This window comes from Oncorhynchus mykiss, chromosome 1 (genome assembly GCF_057628025.1).
Source record: "Oncorhynchus mykiss isolate SJ-2025 chromosome 1, ASM5762802v1, whole genome shotgun sequence".
Lineage (NCBI taxonomy): Eukaryota > Metazoa > Chordata > Actinopteri > Salmoniformes > Salmonidae > Oncorhynchus > Oncorhynchus mykiss.
Genome location: NC_143022.1, coordinates 56,010,887 through 56,030,068, shown reverse-complemented (window position 1 = coordinate 56,030,068; position 19,182 = coordinate 56,010,887). Strand labels below are relative to the sequence as shown.

General features: G+C 41.0%; 1 protein-coding gene across 1 annotated transcript in view; it reads right to left on the bottom strand.

The window, feature by feature from the left end:
* The window catches only part of LOC110525327 (tyrosine-protein phosphatase non-receptor type 9), a 47,017-nt gene that overhangs the window by 9,571 nt on the left and 18,264 nt on the right, over positions 1 to 19,182 (bottom strand). Inside the window, exons 4-6 of the mRNA XM_090234792.1 lie at positions 8,867 to 8,991; positions 1,858 to 1,963; positions 1,580 to 1,690 (exon numbers count right to left, since the gene is read on the bottom strand). Coding sequence (XP_090090918.1) covers positions 1,580 to 1,690; positions 1,858 to 1,963; positions 8,867 to 8,991 — 342 coding nt within the window. The remainder of the gene's footprint in view (positions 1 to 1,579; positions 1,691 to 1,857; positions 1,964 to 8,866; positions 8,992 to 19,182) is intronic.

Genomic DNA, 19,182 nt, shown 5'->3' with positions numbered 1-19,182 from the left:
AAACATTGTCTCGATGGCTAAATTGCTTGGTGCAAGCAACACCAAGAGGAGGTGACTTTATTCCTTCATGGGCCACATACAGTGCATTCAGAAAGTATTCAGACCCCTTTACTTTTTTCCACATTTCGTTACAGATTTATTCTAAAATTGGTTAAATAGTTGTTTTCCCTCAATCTACACACAATACCCCATAGTGACAAATCAAAAACAGGTTTTTAGAAATTTTTGCAAATGTATTATAAATAAAAAACTGAAATATCACATTTACACAAGTATTCAGACCCTTTACTTTGTTGAAACATCTTTGGCAGCGATTACATTCTTCAGTCTTCTTGGGTATGATCGGGTTCAAATTCTGGCTCTAGATGGGCTACTCAAGGTCATTCAGAGACTTGTCCCGAACCCACTCCTGCCTTGTCTTGGCCGTGTGCTTAGGATCGTTGACCTGTTGGAAGGTGAACCTTCACCCCAGTAGGAGGTCCTGAGCGCTCTGGAGCAGGTTTTCATCAAGGATATCTCTGTACTTTGTTCCGTTCATCTTTCACTCTACCCCGACTAGTCTCCCAGTCCCTGCTGCTGAAAAACATCCCCACAGCATGATGCTGCCACCACCATGCTTCACCGTAGGGATGGTGCCAGGTTTCCTCCAGGTGTGACACTTGGCCAAAGATTTCAATCTTGGTTTCATCAGACCAGAGAATGTTGTTTCTCATTGTCTGAGAGTCTTTAGGTGCATTTTGGCAAACTCAAAGCAGGCTGTCATGTGCCTTTTACTGAGGAGTGGCTTTCATCTGGCCACTACCACGAAGGCTTGATTTGTGGAATGCAGGCAGAGACCTTCCTCCTGGAAGGTTATCCCTTCTCCACAGAGGAACTCTGGAGCTCTGTCAGAGTGACAATCGGGTTCTTGGTCACCTCTCTGACCAAGGCCCTTCTCCCCCGATTGCTCACCTTGGCCAGGTGGCCAGAGTCTTGGTGGTTCCAAACGTCTTCCATTTAAGAATGATGGAGGCCACCGTGTTCTTGGGGACCTTCAATGCTGCAGACATTTTTTGGTATTCTTCCCCAGATCTGTGCCTCGACACAATCCCGTCTCAGAGCTCTACTGACAATTCCTTCGACGTCATGGCTTGGTTTTGCTCTGACATGCATTGTCAACTGTGTGACCTTATATAGACAGGTGTGTGCCTTTCCAAATAATGTCCAATCAATTGAATTTACCACAGGTGGACTCCAATCAAGTTGTACAAACATCTCAAGGATGAACAATGGAAACAGGATGAATCAGAGCTCAATTTCAAGTCTCATAGCAAAGGGTCTGAATAACAACATGTTTTTGCTTTGTCATTATGGGGTATTGTGTGTAGATTGAGTTTAGAATAAGGCTGTAACGTAACGTGGAAAATGTTAAGGGGTCTGAAAACTTTCAAAATGCATTGATTAAGTCGGTTTGGATGGAAGTGTCAGCTAAATGATCATTACTACAGTCACATTCTTGACAGTTCTTTATAGTTGGAATTAGTGCTTATTTTTGAAGATACAATTCTACCCATAGTGAGAATAGTACCATTGCACTCACCCTCTCCCTGAGTTTCTCTTTAAGCAGCAGGCTCAGCAGGTTGTAGGGCACGCGGAACCAGACAGGGGCGCCCACTATCAACACCTTCTTCAGCCTGGCAGGAAAAGCCCCCTGGTGTAGAACAGAGCAGACCTGCAGTTTTGGAACACCACTTCGCAATCCTGGCCTCTCATTCATACACATGGAGTGTACATTTTTGTCTGTCATCAGTCAACATATTAGCCTGGTGAACAGATAGTGATAAAATACTACAATATGCTGCCTCAGTACTTTCTAACCTTGAGTAAGTTGAGAATCTTCTTGCTGAGGTCCAGCTCAAAGTTGGTATAGTTGGAGCCCGCCATGTCATAAATGAACACCAGGCCATTTCTTTGAGTTTCAAAGCTGGGGGGAGAAGGAGAAAATGTTTAACACTTTTTATGAACATTAAATGGGTATATTTATAGAATGAATAGGAGTTTGGAGTGGTAAAACTATTAAATATCAAGGCATAAACCTCTCAAAGCTTATGTTATACTAAAACTGTATTAACAGTACCAGGCAAAAGTAGACACACCTACTCATTCAAGGGTTTATCTTTATTTGTACTATTTTCGACATTGTAGAATAATAGTGAAGACATCAAAACTATGAAATAACACATATGGAATCATGTAGTAACTAGTGCTGTTGCGGAGACCGTATTACCACCACACCGGCGGTCACGAGTCATGAAGGCAGTCAAATTACACATGACCGTTTAGTCACAGTTTTTAGGCTTCTCCAAGCACTCTATTGTTCCTCTTATCAATTTGACATCAATGCAAATGTATTCAAATCAAATACTACATAAGAGCACATGAGCTCATGTTGCACAACATTTCTGTGCGATTGCGGGAGAAAGAGTGATGGCCGCTAATAAAAAGAGGATCCCATCTTTCTATAGGCTAGGCCTACTATATTGATTTCTCAACTTTCCTAATAATAAGCACATTGCTTATATTTACAACAGGAGTGCAGCCTACCTGGCTGGCATGAAAATAAACCATGGTGAAAAGCGTACTCCATTCGCTATTTAAGTGCATAGATGACATGTATTATTTCCTGCTGCCCCTGTTTCGATACAGGTGCATGATAATGGTCCATTCTAAATCTAAACAAATGTCACACGTAGTATTTGTACAGACAATATTAAATCAAGAAAACTCTGAAGGGTGACACCTCATGTTGCCTAGCCCATAGTGCCATATGTTTTAATGAAGCTTAATCACCACTAAAGTGGCCAAATAACTTAATTTAGCACATTCATCCACTTTACAATGGGTACCTTTATAATAAAAACATTACATGCATTTGCGATCACTTTTGATAATGATGCTTTCCACTAATGGAACATTCAAGCTTATAGCCTACTACCATTGCTGCGCTTATAAATGTGAAGAAATAGCCTAATAGTTTAAGCTAAACATTCTGATCTGTTGCGTCAGTCTCATTGCATAAAAAAGTGTTTTGATGCTAGTGGTCGTCTTCATTTGGGATCTATCGCATCCCACAACTATCCCAGACTATGTTTGGAATATTTATTTCTCACACAGAATGTTTGTACTGTGGGGGATAGTAGATTGACATAAGCTAGGGATTTTGCTGTTCGTTAGACCTACTCATCTTGTTGGCTGTCAAAGTAAATGTGGACAGTTCTTCCAATATGCCGCTCGGAATTGGATAAGGATGCACGCAGTTGCATCCCAGATGTGTCTCTTCATTTGTAGCCTGTGAGAAAGACCAAATCACGTGACAGAGAGCCATGTGAGTGAGAGGGTTTCCGATTGTGCAGCACACTCAGGGAGAAGGGCACAACGCAGCACTCCGAGACGCAAAAGGCATGGCTCTTTATAGAGTGCATTACGGCCACAAAGGGGATACTGTCCTGAAATGTGAGGAATTATCAAATGCTTGTCAAATTGTGAATGAAAGGGAGAGATTGGAGTGTGTACAGCCTGCGCAAATAAAACAAAGCAGAGCTCATGCCTTTCAAGCTACTTTTTTTCAAATCATTGGAATCTCATCATGCAGTCTTACAATGTATTAAAAAGAAAAACATATAATCAAACATTTGTAGAACAACTAATGTTACTTTAATAACTCTAAATTAAGCATGTAGGAGTACCTATTTCATTGTCAACCGCTCAACACAGAATAGCTCCCTCAAATCGTTGAGACAATATTTATATTTTGTTCAATTGTATTCTTATTGCTATAAATAATATAAAATAATGCCACAGAATTTTAAGCAAATCTTGTCTGCTAAATGAACTAGTGTAGCCCAAAGCCTAAGAGGCTGTGGGCGACAGGTGATGGACCAGTTTACAGAGGAGTTTAGGAGTGCAATGATGTGTCCTATAAGGAACATTGGTGGCAAGTCTGATGGCCGAATGGTATCGAGCGGCTGCTCGAGAGCAACCTTACCCGCCGATCTATAAATTATGTCTCCGTAATCTATCATGGGTATGATGGTCATTTGAATCAGGGTTAGTTTAGCAGCTGGGGTGAAAGAGGAGCGATTACAATAGAGGAAACCAAGTCTAGATTTAACTTCAGCCTGCAGCTTTGATATGTGCTGAGAGAAGGACAGTGCACCGTCTTGCCATACTCCCAAGGACTTGTATGAAGTGACTACCTCAAGCTCTAAACCCTCAGAGGTAGTAACACCTGTGGGAAGAGCATTCTTCTTAACAAACCACATAACCTTTGTTTTGGAGGTGTTCAGAACAAGGTTAAGGGTAGAGAACGCTTGTTGGACACTAAGAAAGCTTTGTTGTAAAGCATTTAACACAAAATCTGGGGAGGTGACAGCTGAGTATACGACTATCATCTGCATATAAAAATGGATGAGAGAGCTTTCTACTGCCTGAGCTATGTTGTTGATGTAAATTGAGAAGAGCGTGGGGCCTAGGATCGAGCCTTTGGGTACTTCCTTGGTGACAGGCAGACTTTATACACTACACTCTTTGAGAGAGATAGTTAGCAAACCAGGCCAAAGTCCCCTCAGAGACACCAATACTCCTTTGTTGGTCCACAAGAATGGATTGATCTACCGTATCAAAAGCTTTGGCCAAGTCAATAAAAATAGCAGCACAATATTGCTTAGAATCAAGGGCAATGGTGTCATCATTGAGGTAGCAGTGACACATCCATAACCTGAGCGGAAACCAGATTGCACACCGAGAGAATACTAGACATAAAGAAAGCCTGTCAGTTGATTATTGTTAAGTTTTTCCAACACTTTTGATAAACGGCGCAAAATAGAACTAGGCCTACAACAGAGAGGATGAGCTTGATCGCCCCCTTTAAATAAAGGACGAACTGTGGCTGCCTTCCAAGCAATGGGAACCTCTCCAGAAAGGAGAGACGGGTTAAAAAGGTTGGAGACGAATTCTCTCAACCAGATTCATCAGGTTGCCTGGAATCACCTGGAATGCATTTCAATTAACAGGTGTGCCTTGTTAAAAGTTCATTCGTGGAATTTCTTTCCTCTTTAATGCGTTTGAGTCAATCAGTTGTGTTGTGACAAGGTAGGGGTGGTATAGAGGATAGCACTATTTGGTAAAAGACCAAGTCCATATTATGGCAAGAACAGTTCAGATAAGCAAAGAGAAACGACAGTCCATCATTACTTTACAACATGGTCAGTCAATCCTCAGTCACATAAACCATCAAACGCTATGATGAAACTGGCTCTAATGAGGACTGCTACAGGAAAGGAAGACCCAGAGTTACCTCTGTTGCAGAGGATAAATTCATTAGAGTTAACTGCACCTCAGAAATTGCAGCCCAAATAAATTCAGAGTTCAAGTAACAGACACATCTCAACATCAACTGTTCAGAGGAGACTGCGTGAATCAGGCTTTTTCATAGTCAAATTTCCACTACTAAAAGACACCAATAAAAAGAAGAGACTTGCTTGGGCCAAGAAACACAAGCAATGGACATTAGACCGGTGGGAATCTGTCTGAAACCCAAAACACAACTCCAGGATGTGTAATAGCTATTTGACCAAGAAGGAGAGCGATGGAGTGCTGAATCAGATAACCTGTTCTCCACAATTACCCAACCTCAACCCAATTGAGATAGTTTGGGATGAGTTGGATCACAGAGTGATGGAAAAGCAACAACAAGTGCTCAGCATATGTGGGAACTCCTTCAAGACTGTTGGAAAAGCATTCCTCATGAAGCTGGTTGAGAGAATGCCAAGAGTGTGCACAGCTGTCATCAAGGCAAAGGGTGGCTACTTTGAAGAATCTCAAACATAACATATATTTAGATTTGTTAAAACACTTTTGATTACTACATGATTCCATGTGTTATTTCATAGTTTTGATGTCTTCACTATTATACAACTAGGTAGAAAATGGTAACAATAAAGAAAAACCCTGGAATGAGTATCTGTCCAAACTTTTGACTGGTACTGTAAATCCAAACGGGTTTTCTAGTAGACTACTAAGAGAGGCACATCCAAGGTTTAAAAAGGGTGCTCTTTGCTGTTATACAGATTCAAATTGTAAATTTTTGGTGGATTTACAATGACATTTTTTTAAATGAAGCTATACAGAGTTGGCTACAATTCCGATGTTATCCTCTAGAAGAGACAATATATATTAGAGCAATGTGGCTAAACTCCAATGTACTGCTAGAGGATAAACCCATTTTCTTGGAGAGAGTGTATTTGAAATGTATCATGTTTATGAGTGGCATTGTAAACATACTCCCAATTTAATCCAGGTGTATGGAGATGTACAGTGCATTCAGAAAGTACTCAGACCCCTTGACTATTTACACATTTTGTTACGTTACAGCATTATTCTGAAGTTAATTAAATTGTTTGTTTTTCTCATCAATCTACAATACCCCATAATGACAAAACAAAAACAGACATTTTTGCAAATATATTCAAAATAAAAACACACAAATCTTAAATTTACATAAGTATTCAGACCCTTTACTCAGTACTTTGTTGAAGCACCTTTGGCAGCGATTACAGGCCCAAGTCTTCTTGGGTATGACGCTACAAGCTTGGCACACCTGTATTTGGGAGGTGTCTCCCATTCTTCTCTGCAGATCCTCTCAAGCTCTGTCAGGTTGGATGGGGAGCGTCGCTGCACAGCTATTTTCAGGTCTCTCCAGAGATGTTCGATCGGGTACAAGACTAGTCTCCCAGTCCCTACCCCTGAAAAACATCCCCACAGCATGATGCAGCCACTATCATGCTTCACTGTAGGGATTTTGCCAGTTTTCCTACAGACGCGATGCTTAACATTCAGGCCAAAGAGTTCAATCATGGTTTCATCATACAAGAGAATGTTGTTTCTCATGGTCTGAGAGTCCTCGAAGTCTTTTAAACTCCAAGCGGGCTGTCATGTGCCTTTTACTGAAGAGTGGCTTCCGTCTGGCCACTCTACCATGATTGGTGTAGTGCTGCAGAGATGGTTGTCCTTCTGGAAGGTTCTCCCATCTCCATAGAGGAACTCTGGAGCTCTGTCAGAGTGACCATCGGGTTCTTGGTCACCTCCCTGACCAAGCCCCTTCTCCCCTGATTGCTCGGTTTGGCCCGGGCGGCCAGCTCTAGGTATTCTCAATAGAAAATTATAAACAACTCATCGCAGCTCTGCCACAAAAATGGAAAAGGCAATTAATTAGTTTGTCTGCCACCAAATAAAAGTAATAAATGGCTTAAAATGAGTCATATAAATCATAAAATGTACCAGTTTCAAGAGGGTTGACAACTATGCCGCAAAAAATTCAAGATGCTGTAGTTGGGAACAGATTTTTGATGTCCCAATACCATGGCATTGGGTTTATGAACTGATATATAAAATGACAATTGATCCATCAATTTGTTCTTTTAAATTTAAGCTATTATATACAATTCTTGCTTCAAAAAGAATGCTCAGTGTATGGGGTATTCAACAGTCAGAGCGCTGCAGACTGCCATGATGAAACAGAATCAATAGAGCATCTCTTTTGGTGCTGTCCATCAGGTGCTTGTTTTTAGAGTCTGGTCCAGGAATGGTTGTTGTGCCATAATATCAGGGTGAAGTTGAACCTGCAAACTGCATTGCTGGGGGATGTGAAGGACAACAGTAAGTTAATAGGAAATATCATTGTGCTCTTGGGTAAATATATTATTTTTGGGGCAATTTTGGCAGAAATGTTGCAGATGGGAAGGTTCAAGTCCCTAGTGAGACACCATCGGAGAATGGAGGGATGTATTGCGAGAGGAAATGGTAGAATTATGATTTATTGGGAAAGATGGGTTGATCTGTGGCTGTTTGAAGAGTGGAATTGACAAGTGTTGGAATAATTCTATATACAAATGTATGTACAGTATAAAAGTTTAAGGTCCTCCAATCAGCGGTGAGGGCGGGGATGGGATTATTGTTTGTTTTGATGCTGTGAGCGGTGTGTGTTCTGGTCTTGGTAGTTACGGGTGTGCTCGCTTCCAAGTGGCGGGCCTTGGTTTTTCCCGCCCTTGGAAAATCCCTTTGGGCTGGGGGCAGTGCCTTGCCGGCGGGTGGGGGCGAGCGCACCCACTGACCAGAGCGCCTGCTAATGGGAGTGGCCATTTGTACTGTATTGTTGTTTTAAAGAAATACATTTTTATTTAATTTTTTAGAATACAACTCTATGAATGCCCTCTTTATAATGCATTATAAGCATATTTATAAACTGGGCGGTCCATGCCCTGAATGCTGATGGGCTAACATCCATGGTATATGACCACATATACTACGGATATGACAAAATATGTATTTATACTGCTCTAATTACTTTGGTAACCAATTTACAATAACAATAAGGAACCTCGGGTGTTTGTGATATATGGCCAATATACCACGGCTAAAGGCTGTACCCAGGCACTCTGTGTTGCGTCATGCATAAGAACAGCCCTTAGCCGTGGTATATTGGCCATATACCACACCTTATTGCTTAATTATAATGCCTTATGCGCTATACTTAAATCATTATAATTAATGACATAGGTGCTAATAGCTGCTCATCAATAATGGAGTAAAAAAGGATTCTAAAATCGCTCATCAGGTCATAGAAATTACACGCACTTTCACAACAAACTGTCAGCGTGCAATGCCAACATCCTGTCTCAATTTGTCGGCTGTGTTGTAAACCTAAGCCTGCCTTTACCCAATGGTCTTGATCAGTTAAGACAATTGGTCATTTAGGACAATTGGGACCGAGACTGAGTCTCACCTACATAATAGGCTAATACTAAAATATGTATCTCGTTGTTCTCACCTCTCCACAGCCCGGTCCAAGAGGTAGAAGAGAGCCTGCAGGACAACATGGTTGCCTGTCTTGTTGGGGTGGTGGAGCTTGGCTGTGTACAAGGCTATGGAGGCGCCTGATGGGTCTCGCACACTCTGGTTGAACAGAACAGAGACAGAGGTCAGAGTGAGGAGAGATTAGGGTGTGCTTCTTAGCTGCACTGTGGGGCACTGAAGTCCAACATCCTGATTCAAATAGGATTCTATATAGTTCCTGTGGGTGAAAAAAAGCAAATAAGCAGTAACGCATCACAAAAGTCACTGCAAGTTTATCACTTGGTATACATTTCTATTTTTCTCCATTGGCATAATACTAGTGGTGTATACAGTTTTCAGTAAGGCTGGGAACTGCCAGTGACCTCACGATACAATATTATCACGATACTTAAGTGCCGATAAGATACGTATTGCGATTCTCACTATTCTATATGTAATGCAATTCATACTGTGATTATATTGCGTTACGATGTTCCAAACGTATTGCTCACCATATGTCTTCTGCAGAGGGACAATAGAGAGTCAATGAGAATACAAGTTTTGATCAGTCATGGAAATAAAAGTGCTGAAAACAAAAAAAGATGGAGAACAAGCTATGAATGAAAAATACTGGCATTTTGTCACAGGTACAGCCAGCTAGAGCAAAAAGAATATTGCGATATTGTCAAAATGATATAATGTATCATCAAAAATAATATCCCGAATTGTAACTATAGATTTTTCCCTCATCACTAGTTTACAGTATAGGTGCATACAGACAGGTTTGAGGCAAAACTCTAGTCTAGACTCTAGACTAGTTGCACAATGAATCCAACATGCAATCATCAAATACATGTGAAGTCATGGCAGCCTGCATTTCAAAATGTCTAAAATGGGGTCTGGTGTTCAGTTTGACCACAGGATGGCAAAGTGGACATGACCATGAGAAGCAAAGAGAGCTTTGGTCACAGGGAGGCACCTGGGTTCAAAGTCAGTAGATTTAAAATGGGCGCCACCTCACATCTCTGAAGGAGTGACTTCTATGAAACAAACTGTCAGTATGAATGAAACATCTAACTAAAGCCAAACAATTGTGAAAAACAGAGCACCATTCAATTCAATTAAAAGTTAGTTTATCGTCTGAACTGCAACACTGAAGAGCATACAATACATTTTTCCACAATTAACACTCACCCCAGCATCCAAAAAGCAGATTGAGTGACTTAGTTTGACTAGGCAATAATAAAAAGTAGGGATGCACGATATATCGTTGAACATATCGGAATCGGACAATATTAGCTAAAAATGCCAACATCGGCCCGATGTCTAGTGTAACGGCGATGTGCAAAACCGGTGTCAAAGATTACGTGCATACCTATATAACATAGGTACATGACGTAATGACGCCACGTAAAATTTTGCAATACAAGTATAGCACAGCATTTACTAACCTAGCCCACAATGTCTGCTGTGTGGATCAAGCAGTCAACAAGTCAAGCAGTCATTTGAAAGAGTAAGAACATTTCAGCGAGACAACTCAAAAATCAAAAGCCATTAACGCCAAGATAATGGAATTCATTGCCCTAGACAATCAACCATTCTCTGTCGTAATTGCATGCTCATGAATGTGCTGGTTGTCATACCGCTGCTGCCATTTCAATGGAATTTGAGAACACATTTGAAATTTGGAAACATGAACACTAGCTAGTAGGGTTGCACATTTTGGGGAATATTCAAGGTGGAAACTTTCTGTGTGAAATAACAGAAATATATGGGAATTAACGGAAATATATGCAAATTAATATTACTACAATTTAAATGTAGATGTTTTTTTGCATTGGATATATTTTCCATATCAAATGAAGACAGAAACTGACCTTATCATAAGTAGAGATATTTGAAAATTATTAAATCCTTCCAATATAAATAAAAAAAACAATTGAGTTACAAATAAAACTTTAATTAAATGAATTGACTCTTCACATGGGATGATTTCACTGAACAACAAAAGGGAATATGTGAATGATCCATCACATATCCCAAAAACGTTTTTTAACATACATCTGTAAAATGATAACCAAAGCTTTAGTTTCTAGACTTTCTTCCTCTCAGGCTTTCATGTCTTCTCCCTGGACCTCTTCAATGTCCACCTCCTGAACATCAGACTCTGAGGCCCCATCTTCACTGTTTACTTTCCAACCTTGTTGAGGATGGCTCGTTGTCAGGCTCAAAAAGCCAAAAGTTTGCCTGGATGCCCACCAATTTTTCAACCCTTGTATTGGTCAGCCTGTTACATGCTTTGGTGCATGTGTTCCCAAACAAGGACCAGTTGCGCTCTGAGGTGGCTGATGTTGGTGGGATTTGGAGGATGATGGAGGCAACAGGGGAAAGAGCCTCAGAGCCACAAAGTCCCTTCCACCAGGTGGTTGATGAGATATGTTGGCATGACTGCCATATTGCACCTCCATCCCAAAGCCCTTACATCATCCAGGAGGATCCTCTTGATGGGGCTGTCCATATCGGCAGACTGTGATATGGCCATTTCTTGGAGAGACTCCTTCCCCTCCAGGAAACTGTCAAACATGATGACAACATTGGGGGGCAATGTTGCTGGGCAGCTTCAATGTGGCGCTCTTATTCTTCTCACTTTGCTTGGTGAGGTAGATTGCTGCAGTAACTTGATGACCCTTCACGTACTTAACGATTTCCTTGGCTCTCTTGTAGAGTATATCCATTGTTTTCAGAGCCATGATGTCCTTGAGGGGCAGATTCAATGCATGAGCAGCACAGCCAATGGGTGTAATGTGAGGGTAGGACACCTCCACTTTAGACCAAGAAGCCTTCATGTTCACAGCACTGTCTGTCACCAGTGCAAATACCTTCTGTGGTCCAAGGTCATTGATGACTGCCTTCAGCTCATCTGCAATGTAGAGACCGGTGTCTGTTGTCCCTTGTGTCTGTGCTCTTGTAGAATACTGGTTGAGGGGTGGAGATTATGTAGTTAATTATTACTTGCCCACGAACATTCGACCACCCATCAGAGATGATTGCAATACAGTCTGCTTTCTCTATGATTTGCTTGACCTTCACTTGAACTCTGTTGAACTCTGCATGCAGCAAATGAGTAGAGGGTTGGAGGGGTGTATGCTGGGCGAAGAACATTCAGAAATCTACTCCAATACACATTGCCTGTTAGCATCAGAGGTGAACCAGTTGCATACACAGCTCGAGCAAGACATTCATCAGCATTTCTCCGACTACGTTCCTCCATTGAATCAAAAAAACTTCTGATGGGGGTTGGAGGGACACCATGTGCGACTGACGTGTTTGCTCCCGCAGTATTCTTAAAGTTTTTGAATTTTGCAGCAGAACTGTATTTACTTTCAAATATTAGTTTGGTGATCCCTTTCCCTAAAAACCAAGACTACTTTGCTTTCGAATGTCAGCATGTCTATGAAACATAAGGCCAAATACATGACTTTGAGGAAACCTGGCCTACAAGACCCACTCTCATCACCGCCCTCTCCTGAGTCTGAGGGCCCGGGGACTCACACTTTACCTGGGGGGTGCATTCGAGGCCATCAAACTACTACGTGTAACAGTATAGCTTCCGTCCCTCTCCTCGCTCCAACCTGGGCTCGAACCAGGGACCCTCTGCACACATCAACTACAGTCACTCACGAAGCATCGTTACCATCGCGCCACAAAAGCCGCAGCCCTTGCAGAGCAAGGGTAACAACTACTTCAAGGTCTCAGAGCAAGTGACATCACCGATTGGAAACGCCACTAGCGCGCACCACCGCTAACTAGCTAGCCATTTCACATCAGCTAAATACGCACTGAGATAGGTGAAATGTAAACGGACGTAGTTGCTACGATTGAGGCCCGAATACAGGTTTCTGATACTTTAAAAGCAGATCTAACCATCCTGCGGAACGAGACAGTGCCAGCAATCACATCACTCAAAACAACAACAGAGTTGCACACTACAACAATTGCAGCACTGAAGACCTCCGCTACCAATGTCTCCGACTTACCTACCTCTCTGGAGGCTGATGTGAAACGCCTGGCTGCGGATTTGAAAAAGATGCAGGAGAGTTGTGTAAGTTTAGAGGGATAATCTCGCCGCAATGACCTGAGACTGGTATCGGTCCCAGAGGCAGCGGAAATGCCTCGCTCCACGGATTTCGTTTCTGGCGCTGCTGAAGGATATTCTTGCCTTGGATGAGAAGCCCCTGATTGATCGTGCCCACCGGTCGTTGCGCCCAAAGCCCCGGGATGGTGAGAGGCCCCGTAATTCTTTGCGTGCACTTTTTCCATGAGAAGATGGAGATTCTCCGACGAGCCCGCAATACCACTCTGAGCTTTCAAGGACAGAGCTTCTCTATCTACCAGGACTCCTCCCCCACTGTTTCCAGGCAGCGCAGAGCTTTCGGGCAGGCCAAACAACTACTACGGGACCATCCAGGTGTGAAGTATGGACTGCGATTCCCGGACCGTTTATGGCTATCTCATGATGGTAAAGACTACACATTTGAGTCTCCGGATGAGGCTATGGCTCACATTCAACGTCACATCAAGAAGTCTTGAACTTGCTCATAGATCAGCAACTGTTGCTTGCGAACTGTGGATAGTAAGTAGCCCACCTGTGGTACAATTATGTTTAGTTATAACATACTATTCTTGTATAGTTGGGGAGTTAGCGAACCCATTCGGGCTTATTTGATGTGATATAATGTTTTGATCATCTAGTGTGCTTGCCTTACAAGCATTCAGTCATTTTAATTTCATGGTAATACAATGAAATTAAAATGACTGAATGCTTGTTTTACTTAACTACATTGTTTCTAGGCTCTCATATTCACCTAATCAGTTTGTTCACATTGTGTCTCAGTGACTCAAAATATTTTGGGTTATTTGTTTACTGCATCCATTTGTACCGACCCAGTAAACAGTAATTGTTCCGAGGCTACACGTTTTTGTGGGTCTTCACTTCAATTTTAAAGGTTTTGAACATAATTTATGCCCAGAAAACGTTCAACGTTGCGCAAATGTAGTTTTTTGGTCTTGGCTGTAAGGTGTCTTATCGTCAAACTAGACAATTATTATTATTTTTTGATTTGCTTACTTCAAATTAGGTTTTTGGTTGAGAGCCTTTATACATTTTATTTATTTTCTCTCTCAATGCCTGTTATAAGACTGGGAATATAATTATATACATCTACAAGTGGTGCTTTTGTAATTTCGTTTGCACAAGGGATTCACTTTTATTTTTCTCTCTTTTTGCTGCTTGATCCACTAACATAAAACACAACTTTAAAGAGCAGGACTGTGAGTTTGGGTTTAACACCGCACTCTAACAGACATACTGTGCGAAGAGAACATGTTCTGTTTAGGCTTGTACCTCGTTTGGAGAGGTACTGTCTGGGATGGGGAAAGGTTGTTGAATTGTTCAGTTCTAATGTTGTCGTTCCGTCTTTTTAGTTTTTTTTCTGTGCTTTTTCCAAATATCTTGCACCGTACATTATTATTCTGAGACGAGTTAATCTGGGGTTTTTGGGTACTGATTACTTTTCCACTCTATGCTCTAATGACAGGGTTGTATAACAGGAGTGCTCAGGGTGGCCAAAACAATACGATCAAGTACATTTTGTGGAACATCAAAGGGGTTAACAACACTGTGAAGCGTAAGAGGGTGCTGACACACTTAAAGGGTTTGAATGCAAATTTTGCATTTCTACAAGAGACTCACTTGAGGACTGGTGAGCATTTTAGGATGCGTAAGGACTGGGTTGGTCAAGTGTTCCACTCCAACTTTCATAGTAAATCAAGAGGTGCTGCCATTTTGGTTGCCATTGGGATGACAAGTTTCATTTCTTCCTTTCTTCCTTTTTATCTGCTATACCCAATTTAGATTCCCATTTGTTGATTTTAGGGGGGGGGGGGGGATTTCAACTGTACAATTTCCCCAGTCCTCACAAAGAACTACAGGCCCATCTAAATGTGCCCTACTTATTCAATCTTTCCTTCATAAATATGCTATGTTTGAGGCCTGGCGTTTCCTACACCCTATAGATAGACAGTATTCCTTTTATTCTCATGTTCATCAAACATACTCCCGGATTGATTACTTATTTCTGGACAAAAAACTTCTGCTTAACATTCGGCAGTTTGCTTACGAGAGTATTGTTATTTCTGACCATTCACCATTAGTGCTTGAACTAGTTTCCCCAGCAACCTCCTATGTGTTATCAATGGCGTCTTAACCCCATTTTACTCTCAGATAAGGAGTTTGTCAATTTCATTTCTTCTGAAATCACCTTATTCCTAGAAACTAATTCAACGCCAGGTATGTCCTGCTCTACCATATGGGAGTCTCTCAAAGCATACCTACGTGGCCAAATTATTTATTTTACAGCCAACCAAAACAAAGCTCGCTCTCAGCAACTTCGGGACCTGAGCGAATCCATAGCCACATTGGATGAGAAGTATGCTACGGATCCTTCCTCTGATCTACATAAAGAGTGCCAACTACTCCAATCTGAATTTGATGAGCTTTCTACCAGGCGAGCTGAACATTTACTCGTGAGCTCGATAAAGAGTGTATGAACAAGGCGACAAGGCCAGTAAACTCCATGCACATCAGATCCGTAAATCTGAGGACTCACGTTTAATCCCACAAATAAGGACCCTGTCTGGTGCCACCACAGTTATACATAAAGAGATCAATGATCAATTTAAACAATTTTACTCTGCGCTATACACCTCTGAATCTCCTCAAGACCCTTTGCTGATTGATTCATTCTTTAATGGCTTGAATATGCCTTCAATTGATAAAGGCTCCCATGACTGTCTAGAAGAAGAATTTACGCTTGAGGAGATCGCAACAGCAGTGTCCACAATGAAAAGTGGTAAATCACCAGGTCCGGACGGTTTTCCAATCGAATTTTACAGGACGTTTTCTGGTCTGCTTTTCACATTCTTGTCTTGATTATTTGCAGAGTGCCTTAATACCTCAAAGCTACCACCTAGTCTTTATCAGGCTTCAATTTTATTACTATTAAAGAAAAACAAAGACCCCCTGGAATATGGATCCTATCGCCCAATCTCTCTTTTAAACTGTGATTGCAAAATCCTAGCCAAGCTTTTAGCCATCTGTATGGAAGGCTCGCTGCACCAAATAATACACTCTGACCAGACTGGCTTTTGTTTTTCAATATTAGACGCTGTATGAATATACTGTACACCCCAGCGTCAGGGGACCCGGGGGTGGTGGTCTCACTTGATGCGAAAAAAGCTTTTGACCGCGTTGAGTGGGACTACCTAACAGCTGCCCTTTATAGATTTGGCTTTGGCCCCAAATTCATTGCGTGGACAAAGGTTATTTATTTTTCTCCCATGGCTTCGGTACGGACTAACAACTTGTCCTATGACTATTTTCCCTTGCACTGCGGATCCAGACAGAGTTGTCCACTCTCGTCCTTCTTGTTTGCTTTGGAAATCGAGCCTCTCGCCATTGCACTACGCTCTAATGATGCCATTCAAGGTATAATCAGGACGGGCTTAGAGCAGAAAGTCTCGCTATATGCTGATGACCTCCTTTTGTTTATCTCCAACCCTGATACCTTATTGCCACGTGCCTTATCTGTTCTTAAAAAGTGTGGATCAATCTCAGGTTACAAGCTGAATCTAGGCAAGAGTGAGCTTTTTCCTGTAAATAACCCTGCTTTAAAGTCCTCTTTTGCAAGTTTTCAGTTTAGGATTGTCCGGGATCAATTCACCTACTTGGGAGTTAATGTGACAAGGAAATATTCAAAAAAAAATCACAAAAATGTGTTGCTCTAGCAGACAGTTTGAAACAATATTTTACTTTTTTGGAATTCACTACCTCTTTCTCTTATTGGAAGGATTAATGTCATTAAAATTAATGTGTTGCCCAAATCTTTATATTTATTTCAATGTTTACCCATTTTTATTTCAAAATCTTTTTTTAATTCACTGGATCAAACATTAATGTATTTTATTTGGGATGGCAAGGTACCACAGATTGGTAGAAAACATTTACAGAAGCCTAAGGCTTAAGGCCTAAGGTGGTTCAGACACACTATTAGGCTGCAAATTTCAGAGCCCTTTTGTACTGGCTGCAGACTGATCCTACTGGCCCTAGACCACTCTGGGTCCAGATGGAGTCTGAATCATGTAAACCTGCTGCACACGCTTCTGTGTTGTGCCTGTCTCTCCCAGTGTCCCTAGGCAAAAGGTGTGTTAACACAATTGTAAAGCAGTCTCTTAAAATTTGGAATCAGTTCCGTTTAGCCTTTAGCATCCGAGGCTTTTCTCTATCAGGCCCAATCAATCAGAACATTTTATTTCCTCCATCTTTGAATGATGGGGCTTTTGCCATCTGGCACTCACTAGGCCTCTCCTCACTAGCCCAATTATTCTTTGATGATACATTTGTCTCTCTTGCTCAGCTACAGGAAAAGTTCAACCTCCCCCAATCCCACTTTTTCTACTATCCCCAGACTAGGAACTGGTATTTATACGGAGACTTGATTACACACAGGTGGATTGTGTTTATCGTCATTAGTCATTTAGGTCAACATTGGATCATTCAGAGATCCTCACTGAACTTCTGGAGAGAGTTTGCTGCACTGAAAGTAAAGGGGCTGAATAATTTTGCACGCCCAATTTTTCAGTTTTTGATTTGTTAAAAAAGTTTGAAATATCCAATAAATGTTGTTCCACTTCATGATTGTGTCCCACTTGTTGTTGATTCTTCACAAAAAAATACAGTTTTATATCTTTATGTTTGAAGCCTGAAATGTGGCAAAAGGTCGCAAAGTTCAAGGGGGCCGAATACTTTCGCAAGGCACTGTATGTTATGTTGTTTTCTCGAGTGTATGAAAATTATTCTAATGATTGAAGTGTATGTACCTAGTATGTTGTACTAGTATATACGTTAAGCTGACTTAAAAAACATATTTATGAGTTAGTTAATTAAGAAGCTGAATATAAAAAGTGTGGCTTCTTACATAGAAATGGGTCAGGCCTCTTGCTCAATAGCACAAAGCAGATCATTCAATCTATGTTTTTACTGGTTCTAGACTATGTTGAAATAATCTAAATGAATGCAGCAACCACTTCATTAAAAACTATAGATGCATTTGACCGTAGACCATTTTGTTTTATAATGGGTACAGTACATGTTCAGTACACATCCCTGCATTCTATATTATAAAGTCGGCTGTCGGCCTTTGAGGTCACTTAAGTCAATAATTTGCTCTCTTTGCCTTTATACATCTCATTGACCTACTGTAAACTCCCTCAGTTGTAAACATCTACAACAACCATTAGACGTACGCGTCAGAGTTATCAAACCCAGTGTCGGGGTTTGTACAGAGTTGGGTAAATCAGCTCTTTGCACCCCCCTTACAGGGGTAATAATCTCCAAGCTGCTCTAAACGTTGATGTTTTGGTGTCTCTAGGTTAATCTCTAGACTGTTGAATGAGGCCTGTTACAACTTTCTTAAACCTTTAAAGGGAGTTTGTGAAACCATTCAATCATGGATGTAGTATGTAAAACATATTGATCACGTATTGCAGGTTACAGAAGACTCCTGTTGTACTATGAATACCCACTCATCCCTGTTAGATCTTGATGTGTTGGCTCTCTATGTATGTACATGTTTATAATCCACATAAAGTTAATATTACTTTTAGGGTTCTAATCTCCCTCTTTCAAAATCGCCACTGTGACCAAATCTCTAACATTCCTGATCCTTCCCATATATTTTAACCCTAAACCTCCCAATAACTATTGTCTATTGTTAGTCTCAGTGACCTTACTGACAATATCAACGTTTTATACAGATCAAAATACATTGTTGGATACCGTTTATGTCTTTCATTATGCAGACATTTGTTTATTAGATTATATTTCTCATTAAGAATACTGTTGTCAGCCACTTGGAGGCTTGGTGCATGTACAAAGAAAAAGTACTAAAATAATGGCAATGCATGTAGTCATGTTATGGGTTTCATTGTTTTGCATATAACTATGCATTATATGCTGTCGTAATAGTGTTGAGGATCAGATCATGCCTATTGGGCATTCTTGATCAATTATTGATCCAAAAAAGACACACACACCGGTTCTGGATTAATTCCATAGCGGTTTGCATGGCTTGGTAGTGTATTAGCCGGGTATGAGACATGATAAATAATACAATTTAAGTAAAGTATAAAATAAACAGTACTATCCTAAATTGAGAGATGAATTCAAAATCATATCAACAGCATAATCTTTCA